This window comes from Chinchilla lanigera, unplaced genomic scaffold (genome assembly GCF_000276665.1).
Source record: "Chinchilla lanigera isolate Chin_1 unplaced genomic scaffold, ChiLan1.0 scaffold00009, whole genome shotgun sequence".
Taxonomy (NCBI): Eukaryota; Metazoa; Chordata; class Mammalia; order Rodentia; family Chinchillidae; genus Chinchilla; species Chinchilla lanigera.
This window is the reverse complement of record NW_004955410.1, coordinates 11,672,141-11,695,055: the sequence shown is the minus strand read 5'-3', so window position 1 is coordinate 11,695,055 and position 22,915 is coordinate 11,672,141. Positions and strand designations below refer to the sequence as shown.

The 22,915-nt window shown below is 36.5% G+C and overlaps 1 protein-coding gene across 1 annotated transcript in view; it reads left to right on the top strand.

The window, feature by feature from the left end:
- Window positions 1-22,915, top strand: part of Cog5 (component of oligomeric golgi complex 5) — a gene marked incomplete in the record, with an annotated part of 269,280 nt that overhangs the window by 225,811 nt on the left and 20,554 nt on the right. The window contains 4 exon segments of the mRNA XM_013510538.1: window positions 1,671-1,781; window positions 4,035-4,097; window positions 13,715-13,818; window positions 19,914-20,151. Of these exon segments, the coding sequence (XP_013365992.1) occupies window positions 1,671-1,781; window positions 4,035-4,097; window positions 13,715-13,818; window positions 19,914-20,151 (516 nt within the window).

The window sequence follows — 22,915 nt, the reverse complement described above, 5'->3', positions numbered from 1 at the left end:
AAAATAAGAAAAAAATCCCTTTCTCATTTCTTTGCGAATTCTTTGAAATTGTTTAAGATAACCAAGAAGGATTAGATTTTCAAAATTGTATGGCTCAAGCTCATAACTTTTTTATTTTTTCATTTTCTTTTTGTTTTTTGAGACTAAGTCTTGATGTGGTACCCCAACTGACCTCAAACTCCTTGGCTTATCTAATCTTCCTGCCTCTGCCTCTCAGAGGCTGGAACTACAGGCATGTGCCAGTGAGCTCCTAACTTTTAAGTGCTCATTGTAGTCAGGTATACAGTCAGCCGCTCCCCATTGCCATAGTACTGATGCCATTGACCACTGCAATTTAACCTCCAGAGTGGCCCCCACACACTGCACGGAGCCCAGCGTCTGCTTTGTCTTGGTAGCACAGAGCTTCTGAAAATACTGCAGCACCACATGAGAGATTATATTGGACTGATGGACTCCTTTGAATATCTAACTTTTAACATCATTTCACCACAGGAAAATACAATTTTGTTCAGACTGCCCCACAAATGACTATTTTAGAATACAACTTCATTCAAGTTGGTAAACTATGTCCATGAGAAAAGTAAAAATAAATTGGAGTTATTTAACCTGATATGAAAATGTCTTATGTGGATTTAACCACCATCACAAATGGCAACTTTAAAGAATGATTATTCCCTTTTCTTCTTAACTGCAGTTTTTAATGCTTTTTACCATTCTATTTCATACCAATGGGAAATGAAAAAGTAGAGATAGAATTTAATTTTTTAAAATTATGTGTTTATTGGAAGAAAGCAAAAATGTTTTTTTTTTCTCAGTTTATGTGGGAAGGCTTTCTTAGGTTTAGTTCTCCTAAAAGGTCAATTTTTCATGTTTGAGGTTTCTGTTCACATTCATGGAGTAAATTATATCATGTTTTATATGTCCTTATCAAGTTTAATTTACCTTCAAGTAATAATTGCTGTAGAGACTGGATTAAAATCAGATCAGTATGACAGCTATTAACGTGTGGATTATTTTTCTTAAACGCAATCTATAACAGATACAAATTAGCTCAATAAGGCAATCCATGTTTTTTCCCCTAAAATTCATGCATTTAGAAATAAATTAAAGACTGGGAATATAAACTTTTTAATATCAGTTCTACTGATCATCCATGCATAGTATAGGGCAATTTCCTTTTTAAAAAAACAAAACCTACCAAAAGAGTAATATCCTCTTTCCACTTTCTGTTTCACTGGAATATTGGGATAACTGGCAAATATACACAAGACTAAGGTTTATTTTTCCCCTCCTCTTTTCCTTCCTTTTTTGGTGGCTTATTTGAATTTGAATAGAAAGAAGTCTATTGGCATTTGCCAGAAGGTATTCCTTAGGGTCGCTATGCTAGTATATCAAAATAACAGCACACACTGGGCATTTGGGTCACACCTGTCTCATGGGCTCATCAGCTGTGAAGTATTGAAGGAGTTGTTCTTCCTGTACAAGACCAATTTACTTCCACATTGATGATGTTGTCTCTGCAGAGATTCCTTTTACCTGAAGTCCAAAACTTGACCTCAGTATTTCCAGTTAACATTCTGTTTTTCAAGTGAGTCTGAAACATCTCCCCAGTTAAAGGAAAAATATACAATATCCATTTGGTAATATCTTATTGTGTTGAATTCTTACAGCTGTCCACACAAGGAGATGCAAGTCAGGTGATCGGGCCTCTTACTGAAGGGCAGAAAAGAAACGTAGCAGTGGTGAATTCATTGTATAAGCTGCACCAGTCAATAACAAAGGTAACTTTATTTTGTTTTAATTAGTTTCTTTTGATTTAATTTTAACTTCTTCCTTCTTGCCTCAAATTTGGACAAATCACAAATTATTAGTTTTTTAGAAAATAATACTATGAAAATGTCATGATTGTAAAATAAACTGAGGAGTTAACTGTTTTTATAGTCTTTAATCCTGGCCTTTATTATTTCTATCATTTTTGTTTTTATATTTGGCTTAAAACGCATGAACTATAGACCCTCAAGTTAATCAAATTGATGGTACAAATTATTAAAGGATGAATAGATATGTTTCATACTTATTGGAAACTAATTTGATCTTGGGTGGATATTAATAAGGTATAGCAAAGCTAATGACAGAATAAGAACTGTCAGGCCCTGCAACATCAGAAATTCCTACTATAGCTCAAAAAATGAAAGGAGAAGCTTTATTAAAAACAACAATTTTTATAGCATCATCATTAATGACTACTTGCAAATAGACAATATTCTTTTTTGTTACTTTTCTACTAAAGCATTTAAAAGAAATGGCTAGACCTTAACTTTTTTGCCTCATATGCAGTAATCCTTTGGTATCTGTGGCACATTGGTTCTAGGGCTCCTTCCCACTTTCTATGGATACCAGAATCCATCGATGCTCAATCCCTTATCTAAAGTGGCATAGCATTCGCATGTATTCTCCAACCAATGTATATGGTATCCTCCTGCACATGATATCTCTAGGTTATAATACCCAATACAATGTAAATACTGTGTAAATAGTTACACTGTATGGTTTAGGGAATCATGACAAGAAAAAGTTCTGCACGTTTTCAGTACAAAGGTAGTTTTTTGTTTTAATTCCTTAATTTTTTAATCCATGTTTAGTTGAACCTATAAATGCAGAATCCATATACTGGAGGCTAACTCTTTATTATGATTAAGCTGAACTATATTCTTCATTACTATGAAAACAACACTTTTAACTTCATCCATGACTTTCAAGTAGCTCATGTTTATACTCTGTAGATCATTTTCAAAGTATTTAGTAAGTAGAAAGATATTTAGAAGACTAGAAGGAAGAAGATTAGCTAATGTTCTTACAGATTTCACCTATAAGATGAGCTTTAACATGATTGTATTTTAAAATAGTTATGTAACTACTAAACATTTATTTAAGATTTTTACCAAATTCTTTTTTCAGTTAAGGGTTTCTAAAAAAAAACATGTATTTCACACACTAAACAAATATATTTTAAAGGGTTATTAATGAGTAGATCTCAGAAAAATAAAATTATCAAAAAAAATTAATGTTGTATATCCCGTTTATTTTTGTCATTACTCTAAAGCACCACAGGCAATGAAAGGTTGTTCTATTTAGCCTGATTTAAATGTCTTTATTGATATTTTCGTATTGATTTGTAAAAATATAAATATCTGACATTTGTATTTTAAAGACTTATTGAAGAGTCAGCCTAAAGAAAAGTAAATATTTTAAAAGGAATAAGTAAATATGGCTTTCTTCTAACTCAAGCTAAAACTGTATAGTTAAAACCTCTCTGAATTGAATAAAGGAAAGGTAGCCCTTAGAATTCTTACAGTTTCAATTACAGATATTCCTTGTTTAATGACCAAGTTACAGTCCCGTGACTAGATCGTTAATTGAATTGGTCGCTAAATGAGGAATTGTATATAGTGGGTACATTATAATATTCAGAACAAAGAAATGGCCAGAGGAAACTCCAACTGGATGACTTCGCTTTTATTTGCATGACTCTTACATGCTGTACTGTCATATATAACAGAATAGAACTATAGTGTTGTACTGTAAGTAGAAGCAGCAAAAATTACAGTACTGTATAAACAAGGTGTACTGCACAAAAATAGACATTGAAGATCTATAGACAAGATGCAAGGAAGCTTACCAAAAAAAGATGGATCATAAGACCAAACAGCACTATTTGGTCGTAAATTCCAACAGTTGATAAATGACGAGGTTGTTAAATAAGGAATGTCTGTTTTTAAAATGTGTATTTCCAGCGATATATGTGTAGCCATGTTTATAGCAGTGCAGTTTATAATAGCTAAATCTTAAAATATGTATTTGCTTTGTACGTGGAAGTATTTTTCAACTGAGTTTTTAAATCATGTATACCATATAAAGTAATAATATTTTAATGTAGCTTATGAAAACAGCTTTGTCATGTTCTTATGAAAGGTAGTATTTACAACAATAAATGACTTAAGCAAAAATGTAACTGGATCAAAACCTTGTTCTAGGTAGTTTCCAGTCAGAGCTCATTTCCACCAGCTGCTGAGCAAACTATAATTTCAGCCCTAAAGGTAAAGTAATTTAATTTAATCTTTGACTGTATATGTCAAACTGGTTTTAGAATTGTTGGCTAAGTAGATATTATATTTTAAAAATAATTTAGAATCTTCTGTATATACCAAAAATAGCATGTTGATAATTATCTTAAAGAAAGAGGACACATATGTTTGTATTTGCTAGAATTTAAAAATAGTTCTTTCGGTTTCTACAGATTGTATTCTACTTATGATAATTTTATACAGGAAGGAAGAGTTTTACAAGCACTTAACTATAGTATCTTAAGGCAGTATAGCCCAGTATTATCCAGTAAAGCAGTGGTTCTCCTCCGGGGTGCTTTTGCTCCCAGGGCACATTTGAGACTATCTGGAGACAATTTGGGTTGTCATGTCAGAGGAAGAGTGCTATTGGTGTATAGTGAGTGTTGGGTGCCAGGGTGCTATTGAACACTGCCCTGTGAAGGACAGCCACCCCCACAACAAGGTTACCCAGCTCAAAGTATCAGTAATGCCCAGGCCAAGAAATGTGACTTTAAAATGTAACCGTAAGGTGTAAAATCAAGACAGTTCTATTTTTTATACTAACATAAATATACTCTTTTCCAATACTCAGGAAGTGTAATAAAAATAATATCGGTATGAGATTCCTGCCGTATAAACAATAGGTAACTCTTAAAAAAAACCAGGCAAATTATGTATTCTTATAGCAGCAGTAGAATTCCTTACTTAGCAGTTGCTACTTGCCAGCCACACACACAGGCACGTACTGACATATTACAGCAACACATTCTGCCCATTTTATACCCCTAAGAAATATAGCTTGCTCACTGTCATATAGCTGGTAAAGTCAGATCTTCAAAATCAGATCTTACTGATTCTTACTGATTGTGCCTCCTGTACTTTGCTGCCATCATTCCTTTATTCCTTCATCTGCTCGATGTTTATTTAGTGCCTACTAAGAACAAAGCTATGGAGCAGAGGCTGTGGAGCTAAACTACCTGTATGTGAGTCCCATCTCAGCTGTTTAACCAGCTGAATCACCTCAGACATGCTAATGTGCTGTCTCTTGTCTTACTGCATCTGAAAAATGACAGTACAAAACAAGATAATATTGGTTTGAATTTTGATTGCTACAGCCTGAAAAAGAAGGGAGAGAGATAAAGACTACAAACCTCAAGGCCAAACAATTTAGAGGGTAAAGAAGACAAAACAAAGCAGCTGGAGAGAGGCTGAATGTTGGAAGAGTATCTGATCACAGGCTCTAATAGGGAAGGGAAATCTGAGACGAGATACTGTCCATGGCTTATGTGGATTGTAATTTAGCAGGCCACAAAATCTCACCTAGAAAAGTCACCAAATCCATATGTGAGTTTGTTTGATTTCTGGAGAAGAAGAGGAGAGACAGTTTCTTTCCCCACTGTGTAGCAGAACACTTGGATGCTTTTTTTCTATATCCTTTTCTTCTCCCCAGTGCACTCATCTTATTGTATTCAAATAATTTTGAAAGCTGCCTTAGTAAAATAATTGTTTTAGTAAGAGTTGTCAAATTCATTGGTGATTGTAATCATACCATAAAACTAGGCTAATGTAGTGAAACTAAAGAGTTTTTAAATTACTGGTTTCAGTCAAGGAACAGATCGTCTTCTTTTCTATAATTAACACATTGTCTTATTTTCTAGCAGTAGCTATCAAGCTTTTTTGTCATTGTTTTGTGTGTGTTTGTGTGTGTGCATGCGCATAGGCTGCCAGAGATTGAGCCAGAGCCTCGTATGGACTAGACAAGCACTCTACTGTGAAGCTACATCCCCAGCCCTTCAGATGTTTTTATGACAGCATATGTAACTCATTAGCATTTGTAAATACATAGTCATATATATGGTTGTAAATACAGAGACCATGTTTCTGTAATTGACACAAAAGTTTCATAAAACAATTCTTAGTCTTATTTTGAGTGATTTGACTCTAATATTTTCTACATTAATCTATTACTTTTAAAAATATTTTCATAGTGACGCACTGCAATGGTTTTCTATTTTAGTAGAGAGCCCTACTGATCACAACGTATAGTTTGAAAATGTTCATTCTGTGGGTTAAGACGTAGTGCCTGCTCACTCACTTGCCAAATGATAAAAGTCACCTAGAAAAGTTAAAAATAGAAATTTCTTAGGAATTATAATTCAACATAGGGTGGCTTTTTTTTTTTTGTATTTATTTTTAACATATAACAAAGATTATTCTTAATTTTAGTCCCTGCTGCGAACTAGAGCCTTCGTGGGGGAACTTGACCTGATTTTGCCTGTAACCCTCCCTCTGTGGTTTGCCAAGGCCCACGTGCGGCAGGGTACTACAGTTTGCTGACTCATCGCCAGTTGTACCTTTGAGAACGAAAAAGATGCCTGGCTGTCTGAACAGCGCTCTTCTGCAGGGGCCCTGTCAGTTGAGAGACTTAATCGCTTATGTTAACAAACTGAATGAAACAGTTTTATTTTGTGTTTCAGTTAAGTCTTACAAAAACCATCATGACTTAAGTGAAAGACAAAACTGACTTTAAAGGTAAAAAGGAAAACTTTAATTTTCATAAAATTGTAAGAACTATATTAAATCATTTTAAATTAGAGATAGAATGTTACGATACATAATTAACTCTAGCCTAAAAACTCAAATGCAATGTAGTATGATTTTATTACTGTAGAGACAACATTAAATACTCTCGATGGTAGCACATGCCTGTTACCCCAGCTGAGGCAGGAGCATCACACATTCAGAGTCAGCAGGGACAATAAAAAGAGGGGCTGGGGGTATAGCGCAGTAGTAGAGCTGCTGCCTGGCATTGAGAGGCCCTGGGCTGATCCCCAGTATTTGAAAATGCTCTTTTACTTTTATTCATAACTGAGTATACTTTTAGAGTTGTTTCATTATAGCCACCACAGTTACAAGTGTATAAACCTTGGCCCAACAATTCTGATCCATCTTTACTGAGATTTTCTTGTGCAGTAGGATTTGTATTGCTAAATTTATATATGGCACTTCTCCCTTATTGTGTAGGTTTGATATACTACATAAGGAAATATTCCAGATTGCTGAGGCTCCAGTATTTTGTAATCTTGGCTGTTTTAGGTAAATCTTTTAAAAATACGTAATAGACTTACCTACTTAGTAAAGAGCACCTGAAATATAACCTAATCTTTCTGCATTTCCTTTGATAGTTATCTCTACCCATCCTTGATTTGAAGACATTTATAGCATTCTCTTACTGTTTCATATTCCCTAAATGGGAAGCTTCACCCAGCTGTAAAGTTTTCATTGTGAGCCATCATATGTTATGCAAATGGAGGCCATTTTCTTCATGCCTGTTTTTCCATGTTTGTTTCACTGACTAAAATCACTAGTCCAGTGTAGAACAAGAGTGTAGACCTCAAGGCTTGGTTCTTGACCTGTAGGAAAGCATTCAGCATTGCCTTATTTTAAGTATAAAAAGAACTTTTAAGTTTGTTACAGAACAGTGTTAATTACAAGTGTTTCCATAGATGGTCTTTATCTGATTAAAGTCACTTGTATTCCTAGTTTACAGAGACGTTTTAATTATAAATGATGTTGTTTTATCAAATAGGTTTTTCTTCATCTCTTAAAATAATTGTGTGGTTTTACTCCTTTATTTTGTTAGTAAAGTTCGTTATAACAGTTTTCTTCAAATAGCAAGCCAGCCTTTATCATGATGTATTATCCCTTTTATGTATTTCTGGACATGATTTACTTACTTTTTAAAGAATGGTTATATTTGTTTATAAGATATATTGGTATGTAGACTTCTTGTGTTTGTCTGGATTCTGTATCAAGTTAATACTGACATCAATAGTAAGTTTGGAAATGTTTCCTCATCTATTTTCTGGAAGAGTTTATTTGTGTATAATTTGTATTGCTTCCTCTTAAATGTTTAGTGGAATTTATTAGAAAAGCCATCTGGAATGTAGTTTGATTTGTAGGAAGTTATAACTACCAATTTAATTTATTTGGTAGATAAAGGGCAGTTCAAATTTTCTTCTTGGAGTGGACTTTGACACTTTGTGACTTTCAAGGTATTTGTGTAATTTGTCAGTATAATATACATAATATTCATTTACTGTTGTTTAATGTCTTAGGATCTAGACTGATAGCCTTTCCCCACATTTTTTAATTTTTTGATTGTGTAGGGTTTTTTTCCTTGATTAATCTAGCTAGATGTTTATGAACGTCGTTATCTTTTTAAAGGACCAACTCCAAGCTTTATTTTCTCTGTTTTTGTTTTTTGTTTTATGCTGGGTATTGAGTGCATGCGGGTACACTCTACCACTGAGGTCCATCCCTGGTGCACACACCACCTTTTTTGAGATAACCTTGCTACGCTGCTCAGGTGGGACTCAAACTTAGTGTCCTCTTGCCTTAGTCTCCCTCGGTGCAGAGATTTTTATCTTCTTTAGTTCTTTGTTTTTTACTTTGGATTTTCTCTGCTTTTTTGCAAAGATATTTTGGGACCTTAAATCATTGGCCTTGGACCTTTTCTCCCCTAAAATAAACAGTTAAAGTTATAAACTTCCCTTGAAGCACTGCAGTATTGATGTGTTGTGCTTTTTATCCTCATTCAGTTTGTAATATTGTAAAATTTCATTTGTGATTCCTTCATTGAATCATGGATTATTTAGAAGCATGCTTTTTTATGTTTCTAATTTTTTGTGTATATCTGTTTTCCAATTTAATTATGTTATCAGAAAACATACTCTATGATTACTGGTTTTTAAAAATGATTAATTCTTGTCTTTTGGTATATATTATGTTTCTGTATATTTGTGTTTTGGATATATGTATGTGTAAATGTGTTTAGATTTTGTTTTAAGGCTTAGCATATGATTTATCTTGAAAAATGAACCATATGTGCTGGTAATATATATTCTGCAATTATTGAGTGTAATATTACAAATACCAATTAATCAAGGTAATGATTATGTATCCAGATGTTCTATGTCTCTATGGATAGTTTATATAGTTGTATCCATTGCTGAGATAGAGGAATTAAGATCTATGAAGTGTATGAACTTGCTTCTCCCTCTCCCTCTCCCTCTCCCTCTCCCTCTCTTTCTGTCTCTCTCTGTCTCTCTCTCTGTGGTACTGGGGATTGAACCTAGGACCTGGTACATCTTAAACTAGCACACTACCATGGAGCTACACCCACAGCCCTATTTCTTTGTTTGATTTTGAAGCTTTATTGAAGGTCTGTTATGTGTGTGTGTTTATCATTGTTATGACTTCCTGATGAACTGACACTTTCATTATGAAATATCGCCCTTTAATGTTGCAATATTGCCTTACAGTCTATTTGGTTTAATATTAATTTGGTTACTCCAACTTTTGTTGGTTTTTCTCCGGTACCGGGAACCGAACTCACGACCTTGCGCTTGCCAGGAAGGCGCTTTTGCCGCTGAGCTAAATCCCCAGCCCCTCCTCCAACTTTTGTATGCTTAATGTTTGCATGACATATCTTCTGTCCATTTTTATTCCATTTTGAAAGATTTTTTTTCAGTACTGAGGATTGAATGAAACCCAGGGGCTTACATGTGGTAGGCGAGCACTCTACCACTAATCTGCAGCCCTTTTTATTTGATTGTGAGACAGAGTCTTGTTAAGATGCACAGGGTGTCCTTAAGCTTGCTATTCCCTTGCCTTAGCCTTTGAGTAGATAGCAGGGATTACAGGTATGTGTCACTGTGGTCAGCTGAAAGAACATGCTTTTGGGAAATAGAAGTAGCAGTTTGAGAGCTTCAGTACACTGTTCTACAGTTCTCTGACCTCCCTGCTTTCACATTAGATGTCTTCACTCATTAAAAGTGATTCTCTTGTTTGTGATCCATGATCTTCTCCTCTCATATTTTTTGCTAGTTTCAAGATTTTCTCTTTCTCTTTGATTTTCAGTAGTTTGATTATCATGTGCTTAGAGATAATTCTCTTCAAAATTATCCTGTTTGGGATTTTCTGATTTTCTGGAATCTAGGAATTAATGGATTTCATTATTTTGAGAAATTTGGGGTCTTTTGTCCTCCAACTAGTTTTTCAGCCCCATTTTCTCCTCTTATAGTACTCCAGTTACCAATGTATTAGATCTTTTGCAGTTATTTCACAGCATAATTATTTTTCTATTTTCTCTTCTCCAGATAGATTTCTGTTGCTTTTATCTTCAGATTTATTGACTCCTTTGTCATATCAATTCTTCTGCTAAGCCTATAGTCAATTTTTAAATTTTAGAGAGTATGATTTCTTTTAAACTTTCAATCTCCATTCGGTTCTTTTTCAGTTTGAATTACTCTGCTGAGATTTCCTATTACTGTATTTTACTTGCTGTGAGCATATCTTTCTTTCCCTCACTGAGGTTCTAGCCTGGTTCTAGCCCAGTTCTAGTGTCTGGGTCATCTTAGAGTTCTAGTGTCTGGGTCATCTTAGAGTTGACATCTATTGATGTCTTTTCCCTTTAAAATTCTCTAGCTTTTGTATATGTAGTAATTTTGAATATATCTTGACCTTATCAGCATTATATTATGTAAACTCAGAATTTTTTTAGTGTTTCTTATAAGAGTGTTGATTTCCTTTAGTAGGTGATTAACTTGATTACATTCAAGCTGTGCATGTCACATCTGCAGAAGGCCAGGCTTCTGGTCTCAGTTCCCCACTTTAAGTCTCTGTTCCAGGCCATATTTAGTTTGCTTTGTGCATGCATAGATGACAAGAGAGTTTAAACAAAGGGTTATACATTTTTTGTCGGCCTTCTCCTTCCCAAGGTTTCCTCGTACTCTCTTGAAGCCCTAATTGACACAGCTTGCCTTCCCCTGTTCCTTTGGCCTAAAAGATAATGTGGTTTCAGTTTTTCTCCCTCCTGGGTTTTAACCACTCAGCCCTGCTTTACCACAGTTGTAGTCATCCTTAGACCAAAGCCACACAACAGCAAAAGTCCCTGACTTCTGATTGTTTGCTCCACGCCTCTCTAAAATTGCCTGCACTCTTCTGTCTCCAAAGCCCTCCAGTAGGTTTTTCTGTTTTGTTTTTGGTATGTTTTTCTCCATAGTTATTTGTAGAAGATTCTATAGTCAGACACTCCTTCTCACCACAAATTGAAAACTTGCTCTTCCTTGTTGAATTCTTATCTACTTATTTCTACCAAACTCTAAGGTCTCTCCTGACTTCTGCCCAGCAACAGAGCTTATAAAAATCTGATATGCCTAGATTATCTCAGCTCTTCCACTTGTTTACTTATGTCTCTGCACAATCTCCTTGTCTTGATTTTCCCTATAATGTATATAAATTACTTTAGATTCCCCAAGTATAAATTAGAGATTTTAATAATTCTTTGAGGAAGTAGTAATTTAGTTTTAAGTGAAATTATTATACGTGAAGTGCATAGTATGGTGTCTAATATGTACTGTGTATTCAGTATATGTTTTTACCCTTCTTCATACATCAGTGGCTTAAAATGGTATTTTACTTTAATCTATGTAAAAACCCCTGTGATCTCATGGACTCTTTTGGCTTCCCTACCCATCTTAAAAGCCAGTGACTACAAAATCTAGTCAAAATTACTCTGGCAATGCAAACTTAACACATTTCCAGTGGCCTGAACCAATGGTGGCACTTGCATGCCTGTCACATCAGGCAGTATGGGACAATCACATTGGGTAATACAAACTGCCTAATGGGCCAGGGCATGTATGTATGGTCTGGTTGTGAATATGCTAATATATCTCAGTACCTACTATTGAAAGCCTATGTAGACTTCCCATAAGCATTTCAAAATCCATGTCTAAAACTGAGCTCATAATCATTTTCTCTCTCTATCCTCAAATCAACCTCTGCTGCCTTTATAATTGTATGTTCAGTTAACAGTACCACTAAATTATTTTGTTTTCTTAAATATTTTCAGGCTGGGGACATAGCTTAGCAGTAAAATACTTGCCTAGCATGCAAGAGTCCATTGGTTAGCACTGCAGACCAAAACCAAACCAAAACACAAACAAATAACAGAAGCCCTTAAATCTCCTCATACATCCCCAGATCTAATTACCAAGTCCTACCATGTCCTCATGTCTACTCCTGTTGCCCCAGTGGTTTAGGCCCTCGTCTACTGCAGCCCTCGCTTTGCTTGCTTGTCTTCAGTCTGATTTATCTGTGTTACTGTTCAATACAAGGTTTTCTAAAAGGAAGCCTTCACCATATTTTTTCATTCTTAAAACTCACTACGAATTTCCTGGTCCCTTCATGATAAATCCCTAATCCCTCTGCAGCGTACACAAATTACCTCTCCTCCTGCTTGTGTGAACCACACTGCCAGGCACTTGGTGCCTCTGTGCACTTCCTAGACTGCTCAGCCTTCCTTCCCCAGGCTCCTGTGCCTTCTGACAGAGGCGCTCCCAGCTTCTGCCTTCTTTTCTGGTTCTTTCCTCTTTGTCTTTGAAATTGAAGCAATACTTTTTATTTCTCACATCTTGTCAGGAGAAGTCGGAAGTCCCTCCGTGATTTCCCAGTGCTCTGCCATAGTACTTATATCTTGATGTCTTATTTGGCTGTGGTCACTGCAAGCTCTTTGAGGGCGAGCTGCATCGTGTGCATTTACTTCTGTAAATAGGATGTTTATTTTTAGAGAGTAAGGATTACAGGTGGTGTTCAGAAACTAAATGGTTGAGTCCTCTTTAACCTTTTCTCGTTAATATGCATCATTTGTATGAGCCAAAGTCATTTGTCTTCATTAAGTGTAATAATCATCTCTGAAACATATATAATATACTTAAATTTTTGAGTGTTGACTAACTCTCAATGTTTTCTTACCAAAAATCCATAACTTAGGCCTAGGCTTTTACAAAAACTTATATATACCAATGGTTATACCTCACTGTAGAAGAGTTTTTCACCGCTAGCAACGTGGGCATTTTAGGCTAGGTAACTCCTTGTTGTGGGGGCTGTCCCGTGGGACGGTTAGCAGCATCTCTGTCATCTACCAGTAGATGCTAGTAGCATACTTCTCCCTCTTCCTGCTCGTGACAACCCAAAATTCTCCATACATTGCCAAATGTTCCCCAAGGAGCAAAATTGCACGCAGTTGAGAATCACTGCTGTAGAACTCTCAGCAGAAACCTAATTTGTGAAATGCCTAACTGTTCTTCCCCGTGAGAATCATCAGTGCTTAAAAGCATATGATAATGTTTCAATTTTTAAAGAATTTCTTTTGATTCTGCCTTACTCTTTGGAAAAACAAAAAAAAAAAAAAAAAGAAAAAAAAAGTGTTCATTTGCTTGTCACTTCATAAATGGAACTACTTTTCCTTCTTCTCTTTCCGTGTCATCCTTTCTCCATGAGCTCACTTAACCATTAAATCTTAGGGGGAAATGAGAGCAGTCGGGGAGCTGAAATTTTTTAGGACCATGTTCTACATATTTTAAGCTTTGAAAATTGCTACTGACAGCAGTTAGAGAGAGAAGCAGATTTGTGTTGAGTTAAACTATGTATAGTCTGAATTTGATAGAATATGAAAACTGTTAGTTAAAATGTTTCACACATCTCAGATTTCTTGGTGTTGATTTCTCTGCTTTTCCCTCTCCTGCCTTTTTGCTCCCTACCAGGCGATTCATGCTCTCATGGGGAGTGCTGTGCAGCCTTTACTGACTTCGGTGGGAGATGCTATCGAGGCCATAATCATCACCATGCATCAAGAAGATTTTTCTGGGTAAACCTTTCAATCAGAAATTTGCTTTTACTGCCACTGTTTTTCATTCCTCCCCCAGGCCTATTCCCTAAGGCCCCTGTGAACTAGGCATACTCCTTCTGAGACAGGCATTGGCCGCTACCCTCCTATTATCCATTGTGGGTGCTGTTAGCGAACTTGAACATTTTTCTTCTTGTTTTCATCATTTCTCTCCTTGTGTTGAAACATAGAATGGGTTTACAGGATTCAGCTTGGCAGTTTGGAATTTTTGTAGTTTATACCACCTTCCCTTTCCAGTCTTAATATTTTCCTTGCTTCTCACAAATACCCTCTACTTTAGACAGCTTGTTTTCCCCAATCACAGGCTTGGTATCCCATGTATAAAATGCCCCACCTCTGGAACTGTGCTCCTCTGACTTTGAGAACAAATCATGTGCAACCCCTCCCAGACTGATTTTCCTTCCTCAGTGTTTCTAATCAAATTTAATATAAAATAGCTGATGTGTAATGACACTTTTGTGTAAGGGAAGGAAGACACTAAAAAGAGGACAGTAGATCTCAAAGCAATGGATGAGGACCTCTGAGAAGAGAATACATACACACAAGACAGACATGATGTCTCCCTTAGCATATTTGACCTTCCACTTTCAGCTTCTGCATGCTAGCTGCTTTATAAATGTCCTTATGTTTCTGCACAGTTCACTACTCTGCTTTATCAGGTATGAACTTCGTATTTAAGGCTTTAGAATAGCTGGGAAAATTGAGCTTGAGAAATAGCCAAACAAGTTTATATTCTAGTAAATTAAATCAAGATTCTAATCTATATGGAGGACTGATAATACTTATTTTCATTTTATTTTTAAACATTGTATTTTACTTATATTAACACATGCTTATGGAAATTAGTTTAGTGTGTTATTTTCTACTGCTTAAAGAAACTAAGTCAAAACTCTTGAGACTGTTCTCCAGAGTAGTACCATGATTAAACTATACTTTTTATTAGCATAAAAAGATACAAAAGACTAACTATACTACCTAAATATGAGACCTATCTCACCTTCATAGACATACATAAATTGAAACAAAGGGATAGGAAAGACATTCCATACCATTGGAAACCAAGCAAGAACAATGGTAGATAGTTATACTCAAAATAGACAAAATATACTTTGAGTCAAAAATTGTAAAACCAAACAAAGGCCTTTATATAATGAGTCAATTTGTTAAGTGGGTATGATAATTATAAATATATATAGAGAGAGCAGCTAAATATGTAAAACAAGTATTAAAGGATCAGAAAGAAGAGTTTGTTGCATTACAGTAATAGTGGTGGATTTGATACTCTTCCTTCAATGATGGACAGATGATTGAGATAGAAAATTAATGAGGGAACCATGGACTCGAACTGTATTTTAGATGAATGGACAGATACATACAGAAAATACCAACAGAATACACCTTCTGAAGCACACATGGAATGATCTCCTTGGAGACGTTCTATGTTAGACCACAAAGTAAGTCTGAACAAATTTAAACTTAAGTTAAATTTGAGGATTTAAATCATTTGTAACTACAATGGCTTGAAACTAGAAAGCATTAGCAAGAAAAATCCTAGAACATTCACAAATATATGAAAATTAAACAGTCTGCCTTCAAACAACCAATAGGTCAAAGAAGCAACCAAAGGGAAGATTTAAAAAATATCTAAAGAAAAATGACAGTGAAAATACAATATACCAAAACTTACAGGATGCAGCAAAAGAATTTGTAAGAGGGATATTTATAGCATTGAGTACATGTGCTATATCAAAAAAGAAGAAAGATTTTAAATAAACAACCTAATGTTACACTTCAAGGAACTAGATAGAAAAGGAACATTTCAAGACTAACATTATCATAATGAAGCAAATAAACATCAGAGCAGAAATAAATGGAATAGAGAGTTAGAAAAACAAGTTGTTTTTTTAAAAAGATACGATTGTCATTGGCTAGCCCCTATAATAGAAAACTCAAATGAGGTTAGAAATGAGAGAGGAGATACTAGAACTGATAGTACCAAAATACAAAGGATCATAGGAATTTACTATGAAAATTAATAATACATCAACAAATTGTATAACCTAAAATATGTCTGAATGGCTCTTACTAAAAATACAAAAGGTCAGTTCTGGCTAGGATGTATAGAAAAAGGACCCCACCTATAGTGTTGGAATATAAATTAGTGCAGCTGTGATAGAAAATTGTGTGCAAAGTCCTGAACACATATAGCCTTCTCAGTACTGAATCAGGAAGAAATAGAATAGTAGGAGTAAGAAAATGAAATCAGTAATGAAAGTCTCTAGCCAAAAAAAAAGAAAGCTGGAGAGACTAATGGCTTCTACCAAACATTTAAAAGGAAATCTAATAGCAGTCCTTCTCAAATTCTTTAAAAAAATCAGAGAATACTTCCTCTTTTGATGAAGCTTCCATTACCTTGATACCTAAGCCAGAGAAGGACATCACAAGAAGAGAAATTAAGAGTCCAGTAATCCTGATGAACATAGATGCAAAATCCTCAAAATATTAGTAAACCAAATTCTACAACACTTTAAAAATACCGTTCACCATGATCCAGTGAGATTTTTCCCAGGGATGCAAGGGTGGTTAACATATATGTAAATCAATTAGTGTAACACATTACATAAATGAACATAAATGAAATGATCATCCCATTACATACAGAAAAACATCTGACAAAACTCATCTTTTCATGATTTAAAAAAATCCTCTGAACATATTAGCAGTGGAAGGAATGCACCTCAAAACAGTAAAGGCCATATTTGACAAGCCCACAGCTAAGAATGTCCTCACTGATGAAAATCTGAAAACTGTTTTAAGATCAGGAATAAAGCAAGATGTCCACCCTCACCACTTCTAATTAGTACAGTAGTAGAATTCTTTGCCGAAGCAGTTAGGAAAAAGAAAGAAATAAAAGGCTTCCAAATAGGAAAGAAAGTACTGAATGTATGTTTATTGGTGACACAATTTTAAATACAATAATCCCTAAAGAGTCCCATCAGAAACTTATTAGATCTTGACCAATTCCTGCGTTGTTGGAATGCTACCTACTTGGGAGGCTGAAGGAAGAGGATTGCAAGTTCAAAGCCAGCCTGGGGAATTTTTTAATGGGCTCATGTCTCAAAATTTTAAAAGGGGATAAGGATGTGGCTCAGTGGTAGAGTGCCTGCCTAGCCTGTGAGAGGCCCTAGTTTTGACTCCTAGTACTCCCCAAGCAAAAACTTTTTAGACTTGATAAATATAGTGAAGACACAGGATACGATGTCAGCATACAAAACCAGTAGCATTTTTATACACTAACAGTGTGCTATCAAAAAAAAAGGAATTGAAAGCTGTACACTGAAAAACTGTACACTAACAACAGTGAAAAACTACACTGATGAAATAAGTAGAAGAAGACAGAAATAAATGAAAAGATATTCTGTATTTGAGTGCTGGATGGATTAATATTGCTAAAATATGTCCCTGCTACCAAAGTGATGTACAGAGTCAGTGTAATCCATACCAGAATTCCAAAGTCAGCTCTCCCAGAAATAAGAAACAAATCTTAAAATTCATTTAGAACCTCAAAAAGCCCTAAATAGCTATGCCAATCTTCAGCTAGAGAAATTAAAAGAACAGAGCTGAAGTATCATACTTCCTAATTCCAAACTATATTTCAGGGCCTTAGTAATTGAGACAGCATGATACTGGCATAAAAGAATAAGCGTATCAACTAATGAGACAGAATAGACAATTGATATTTAAGGTCAATTGATTTTTGACAAAGGTGCCAATATCTTTGTTTCTTTTTAGATTGTGTAAATCTTTTGCATTGTACAAGGTGCCAAGAACACATAACAGACAAGGATAGTCTCTTCAATAAAGGCTTTTGAGAAGACTGGGTATCTACATGCTGAAGAAGAACCTGGATCCTTGTCTCACACCGCATATGACTCAAAATGGACTTAAGACTTAAATGTAACACTTGGAGCTATAAAAAATACTAGAAGAAAACATTAGGGAAAAGTTATAATATGACATTGGTCTGGGCTGTGATTTTTCTAATTTAATCCTGAGGAATTAACATCCAAAATCTATAAGGAACTCAAAAAAATATGAATTAAAACCACAAGGAGATATGAACTAACACATGTCAGAAAACCTATTATTAAAAGGAAGGAAGATCACTAATGTTGATAAGGATGTAGAGAAAAGAGCCCTTGTGTACTGTTCATGGGAAGGTACCTTTGTCCAGCCATTATGAACAGCTATATGGCAGTTCTTCAAAAACTTAAACTCAGAATTATATGATACAGCGGTCCCAACTCCCGAGTCTGTATTCTACAGACTTGGAAGTCCGTAAGTCAGAGAGATGTCTGCACTGCCATATTCACTGCAGCAGTTTTGCAATAACCAAGTTAGGAAATCAACCAAGTGTCTGCCAGCCAATAAAGGAAATGTGTAGGTATGCAGCGGAACACTATTCAGACTTCAAAAAGAAGGAATTTCTGTCAGTTGCTACAACATGGATGAACCTGGAGGACATTATACTAAGTGAAATAAGCCAGATGTAGAAAACAGTGTTGTCACTTATACTCTGGAATCTAAAACAGTGGAACAAAAAGCGAACAATAGAATGCTGATGACCAGGGCTTAGGGTAGGGTATAATGGAGTGATATTAGTCAGAAGGTACAAAGCTGTTGTTAGACAGGAGGAAGTACATGTTTAAGGTGGCAATGTTTTATTCCACATCATATACGTATAACATCACTATGTACTATACTTACTGTAACTTGTCAAATTTAGTAAAAAAGAGATGAAAGAGACTGTTAACACTTTTATTTATTTATTTACTTTTGGCATGTAGCCTTTGTACTGATAAAACCTTCATAAAGGGAGACCATGCAGTGCTCTGAATCTGGCCAAGCCAGTTCCACCCAACCTGGCCAAGGCTCCCCTCTGCTCAAACGTGCTTCATCCTGTGGTGATACCACACATTGGAATGTCCCACCACGTGCCTCCCAGTGACCTTCCCAGTATTAAGACAGTATCCCTTCCCACTGAGACAAAAGCCTTGCTTCTCCATTTCTGTCTGCTCTGGAAATAAGGACCTCTGGCTGACATTCATCTGTGATAACCATTGTTGCATTTGATGGTCATCAAGTCCACTTCATTCTCTTGCTCTAGGAATTTTAGTCGTATCTGTTGTTCATCACTAGACCCTCCCCAGTTGGTCTGCGTCATTCTCAGAATATGGAAACACTTAAGTTGGTTTTTGGAAAAGATTCAGTATTATGGAGCCAATGATCTCATCTGTTAGCCAGTATCAGGTGGTTTCTAATTTGGGTTAACTCTTCTTCCCTATAAATATTTCATATTCTTTTAATATAGTCTTTAAAGGGCAATTGTAAACATTTATAGGTTATAAATAGTACATCATGGAGCATCAGCTGGCATCATCTGTTGATCCAAATTAAAGCCTTTCCAGAGCTCATCATCTGGAGGAGAAAAAGCAAACCACGTGTCCTGTTGCATAACCAGTTCCACAGTCAGAATTCTGCTGTTGGCCTGATCTGATTAAATAGCACAAGAAGAGAGATATTGTCGCCAAGAATTTGTTTGGAGAGGGCAGCATTTTTTGCCATTTCAAAGTGTAAAATCCTATTTCCGGTTCCATTATGAAGGCACTGGCTTCCCAGGCAAAACCTGGGAGTGCACAGAGAGCTGTGAGGCGGGTTGTTGGGGGGAGAAGGACACATTGAGAGGCCAGAGAGTGAAGCTGGCCCTTACATGATTCATCCAAGACAGATGGCTGTCTGTTTCATTCTTAATAATCTTTTTGGTAAATGGATTCTAAAATTCCTCCAGTAATCCTCCTCATACCTAAGCACACTCTTTAGGATATGATGAAACATTATTTTATGCTCTTTAACACTTAGAAAAAAATAAATGCTGCCTTTTATACCACAGAGGGGAAAAATTGGGAAGGATTGAAATAGCTGGGGGCGGGGGGGATCCATGTGGTTTATTCTACTGGTGCTGAAAGTGGCTGTTGTCTTCTTTTTAAATTTAACAGGTCATTATCCAGCTCAGGAAAGCCCGATACTCCTTGTTCTCTGTACATGAAGGAGCTCCAAGGTTTCATTGCCAGAGTTATGAATGACTACTTTAAACAGTTTGAATGCTCGGATTTTGTCTTTGACAACACCGAAGCTATTGCCCAAAGAGCAATTGAACTTTTTATCCGCAATGCCAGTCTTATAAGGCCTCTTGGTGAAGGTGGGAAAATGCGACTTGCTGCTGATTTTGCACAGGTAAGTGGGTGCATACCTGCAAAGTGAGCAAATGCTTCAGTCTCAGCAAAAGGGTGTCTATTCATCGGGCTTTTTAAAAGAGCTATAACATACAGTAAACCCACTTAAAACTATTTTGTTAAATTTTTAAAAAGAAGGAAAAATTTTGATTCCTAGCACCCTAATAAATGAGTGAGCAAATGAATGGATGAATGAATGAAGAGTAGAATTTAAAGGGTTTGGTTTTGTTTTATTGATGCTGTACTTGGATTGAACTCAAGGCCTTTGCACTGAGCTACATCCCCAGACTTTTTAAAATTTTGAAACAGGGTCCTGCTATGTTCCCCAGGCTGGGCTCAAACTTGAGATCGGGAATTACAGACATACACCATCACATTCAGATTAAAGTTTGTTTTTTTTTTTTTTGGTATTGGGAATCAAACTTAGGACCTTGTGCTTTCTAGGCAGGCACTGTGCTGCTGAACTATTTCCTTGTCCCTTAAAGATATTTTTATAAGAGATATTTTATTCGTTGTGTTCAACAAAATAATCATCCTTCATCTCTGATCTTTCAAGGATAAGGTAAAGTAGCTCATTGTGCAATAAATAAACTTTTCCTGTTTTACACAGAAGGGGCCTTTCTCAGCTATTTTACCATCCTACTAGGTCATTGTTGATAAGACTGACTGAGTGACCTTGCTAGACGATGACATAGGCAATAAAGTCACCTTTGAAACAGTGCAAAGGGGCTACCTGTTCTCATGTAAAGAGAAAGAACGCCAGAGAGTCTGTAATCCCACAGTGTCCAGCTCAGCGTTCCAAGCGTGTGTTCTAATTCACTGAGATGTACAGGGGACCAGCTAAATACAGATTCGGATTATTTGGCCCCCTCCTATAAGTAGAGATGTTTGTCTGTGGCCTGCTGTGAAATCATTCCAAGCTCTCTCTCATTTCGGAGAGAGAATGAAATTAAAATAGCAGAACTATAATCAGCTCGTATAGAAAGGCTTTTTAAATTTTTATTTTAGAACAGATTTTTAAAACCTTTCAGTAATATCAGAGGCAAAGAAGAAACACCCCAAATACCCACTTTCATGAAAGAATTCAGAAACGAAGATGATTCTTATTATAGAGTATGTCAAGGATGAAATCAATTTTTAAGTCTTTCAAACTTGTTAGTTTTACTAGACTAAGTAGTTATTCAAATGGAGTCTCTGTAGTAGTTTGCCAGACTCTCCCTGCTTATAAAGATAGATGTTAATGTCAGTATTTGTTCCTGAGTATATCTGGGTGTCTTGGTTCGTCGTTCCTGCCCAGAGGTAAGGACCTGCAGTGACAGCTCCTGCCTGGGTGATGGCGATCAGGTGCTCCCTGGGGCCTGATGTTCTTAGAAGAAGGAAACCAGTTAACAAACCAAAGGTTTCAAGAGCCAGGTTCTTTGCCTATTAATTGACCTAGGAGTTATTTGTCTGCAGCTCCAGATGGTATGCATGAGGCCACTAGACCACACACAAAAAAGGGCCTTCCCTTTGGGAGATACGCCTTTAACAGCCACACAGGAAAACAGAAATTAATTAAATGTGCCCATTAATATGGTGGTCTTTTTTCTTACCTATTTTTGTCACCTTTTTTTTTAGGCACGTGTACATTTTGCCTAAAGAGAGTTACATATAAACAGTGTCTTCTCTCTTACTGGATTACAGGCTGCTTATTAAAATGAACACGCAGTGATGTCCTAGGACCTGTTCCTAATTGTTGACAACACTGTAAGCCTTACTCAGCCTAGCCTCTGCTCTTCTCCCCTTCCTCCTCCGTGCTGTTCCTGTCCCCGTCCACCCCTCCCCAGCTTGTTTTTGTTCTGCTCCAGCTGGTTCTTGAGTCACCTTCCTGGAGGCAGCACTTCACATCCAATCAGAGTGGCGGCCAGGCAGGAGATGGCCAAGCTGCCGGGCTTGGCGCGTGGAGGCTTCATTTAAATGATATGTTGCCTGTGAGTCTTGAGAGATGGGAGGCACTGTCCTTTAGCCCTTGCCTGCACCACTCAGAGGGTCTGGCTTCAGTGGCAGGGCGAGCGTCTGCCTTCCCAAGCTGCAGTATCAGAATTTGATTTGCATTCCTTATTCTTAAGACAAATTACCCTTATTGATAATTTTATTACCAATTATTTTTACCAAATCTTCCTGAATTCCTTCCCTTAACATAGATGAAACTTGTCAGTGATAATTCCTGACTTCAGGTCGGTTGAAGGCCTCTGCTTTTTTTCTTAATGTAGAAAAGGCATTTGTACACACAGCATTTGCCTAGTATTAAAAGAATGTACTTTCCGGCACCACAGAGGCGTTTACTGGCTGGAGTCTGTAGTAACGGAGAAGCAGATGCCTGGTCCACGCCTGCGCACTGAGTCCCGATTTCAGAGCGTCACACCACTCGCCTGGGTGTGGCTCTGGCCCTGTGGGTAACAGGCACAGGAGAGACAGATGGACGCACATGGTAGTTAACATTTGTAACCAGGCTTTGGCAGTATGGTCCAGCAGTGATGGCAAGTTCCCTGCCCCCATTTTTAAAATTCAGTTTTGAGCCGGGCATAATGGGACACACCTGTAATCTCAGCTATTCAGGAGGATGAGACAGGAAGATTGTAAGTTTGAGGATCACCTGGGAAACGTAGCATAGCCTTGTCTCGAGATAAGAGAAAAAAGGCTGAGGCTATAGCTCCATGATGGAGTGCCACTGGATTCCATCCTCAGTACTGCCAAAAAAAATTAAATTTTGAATGTGGAGTTTG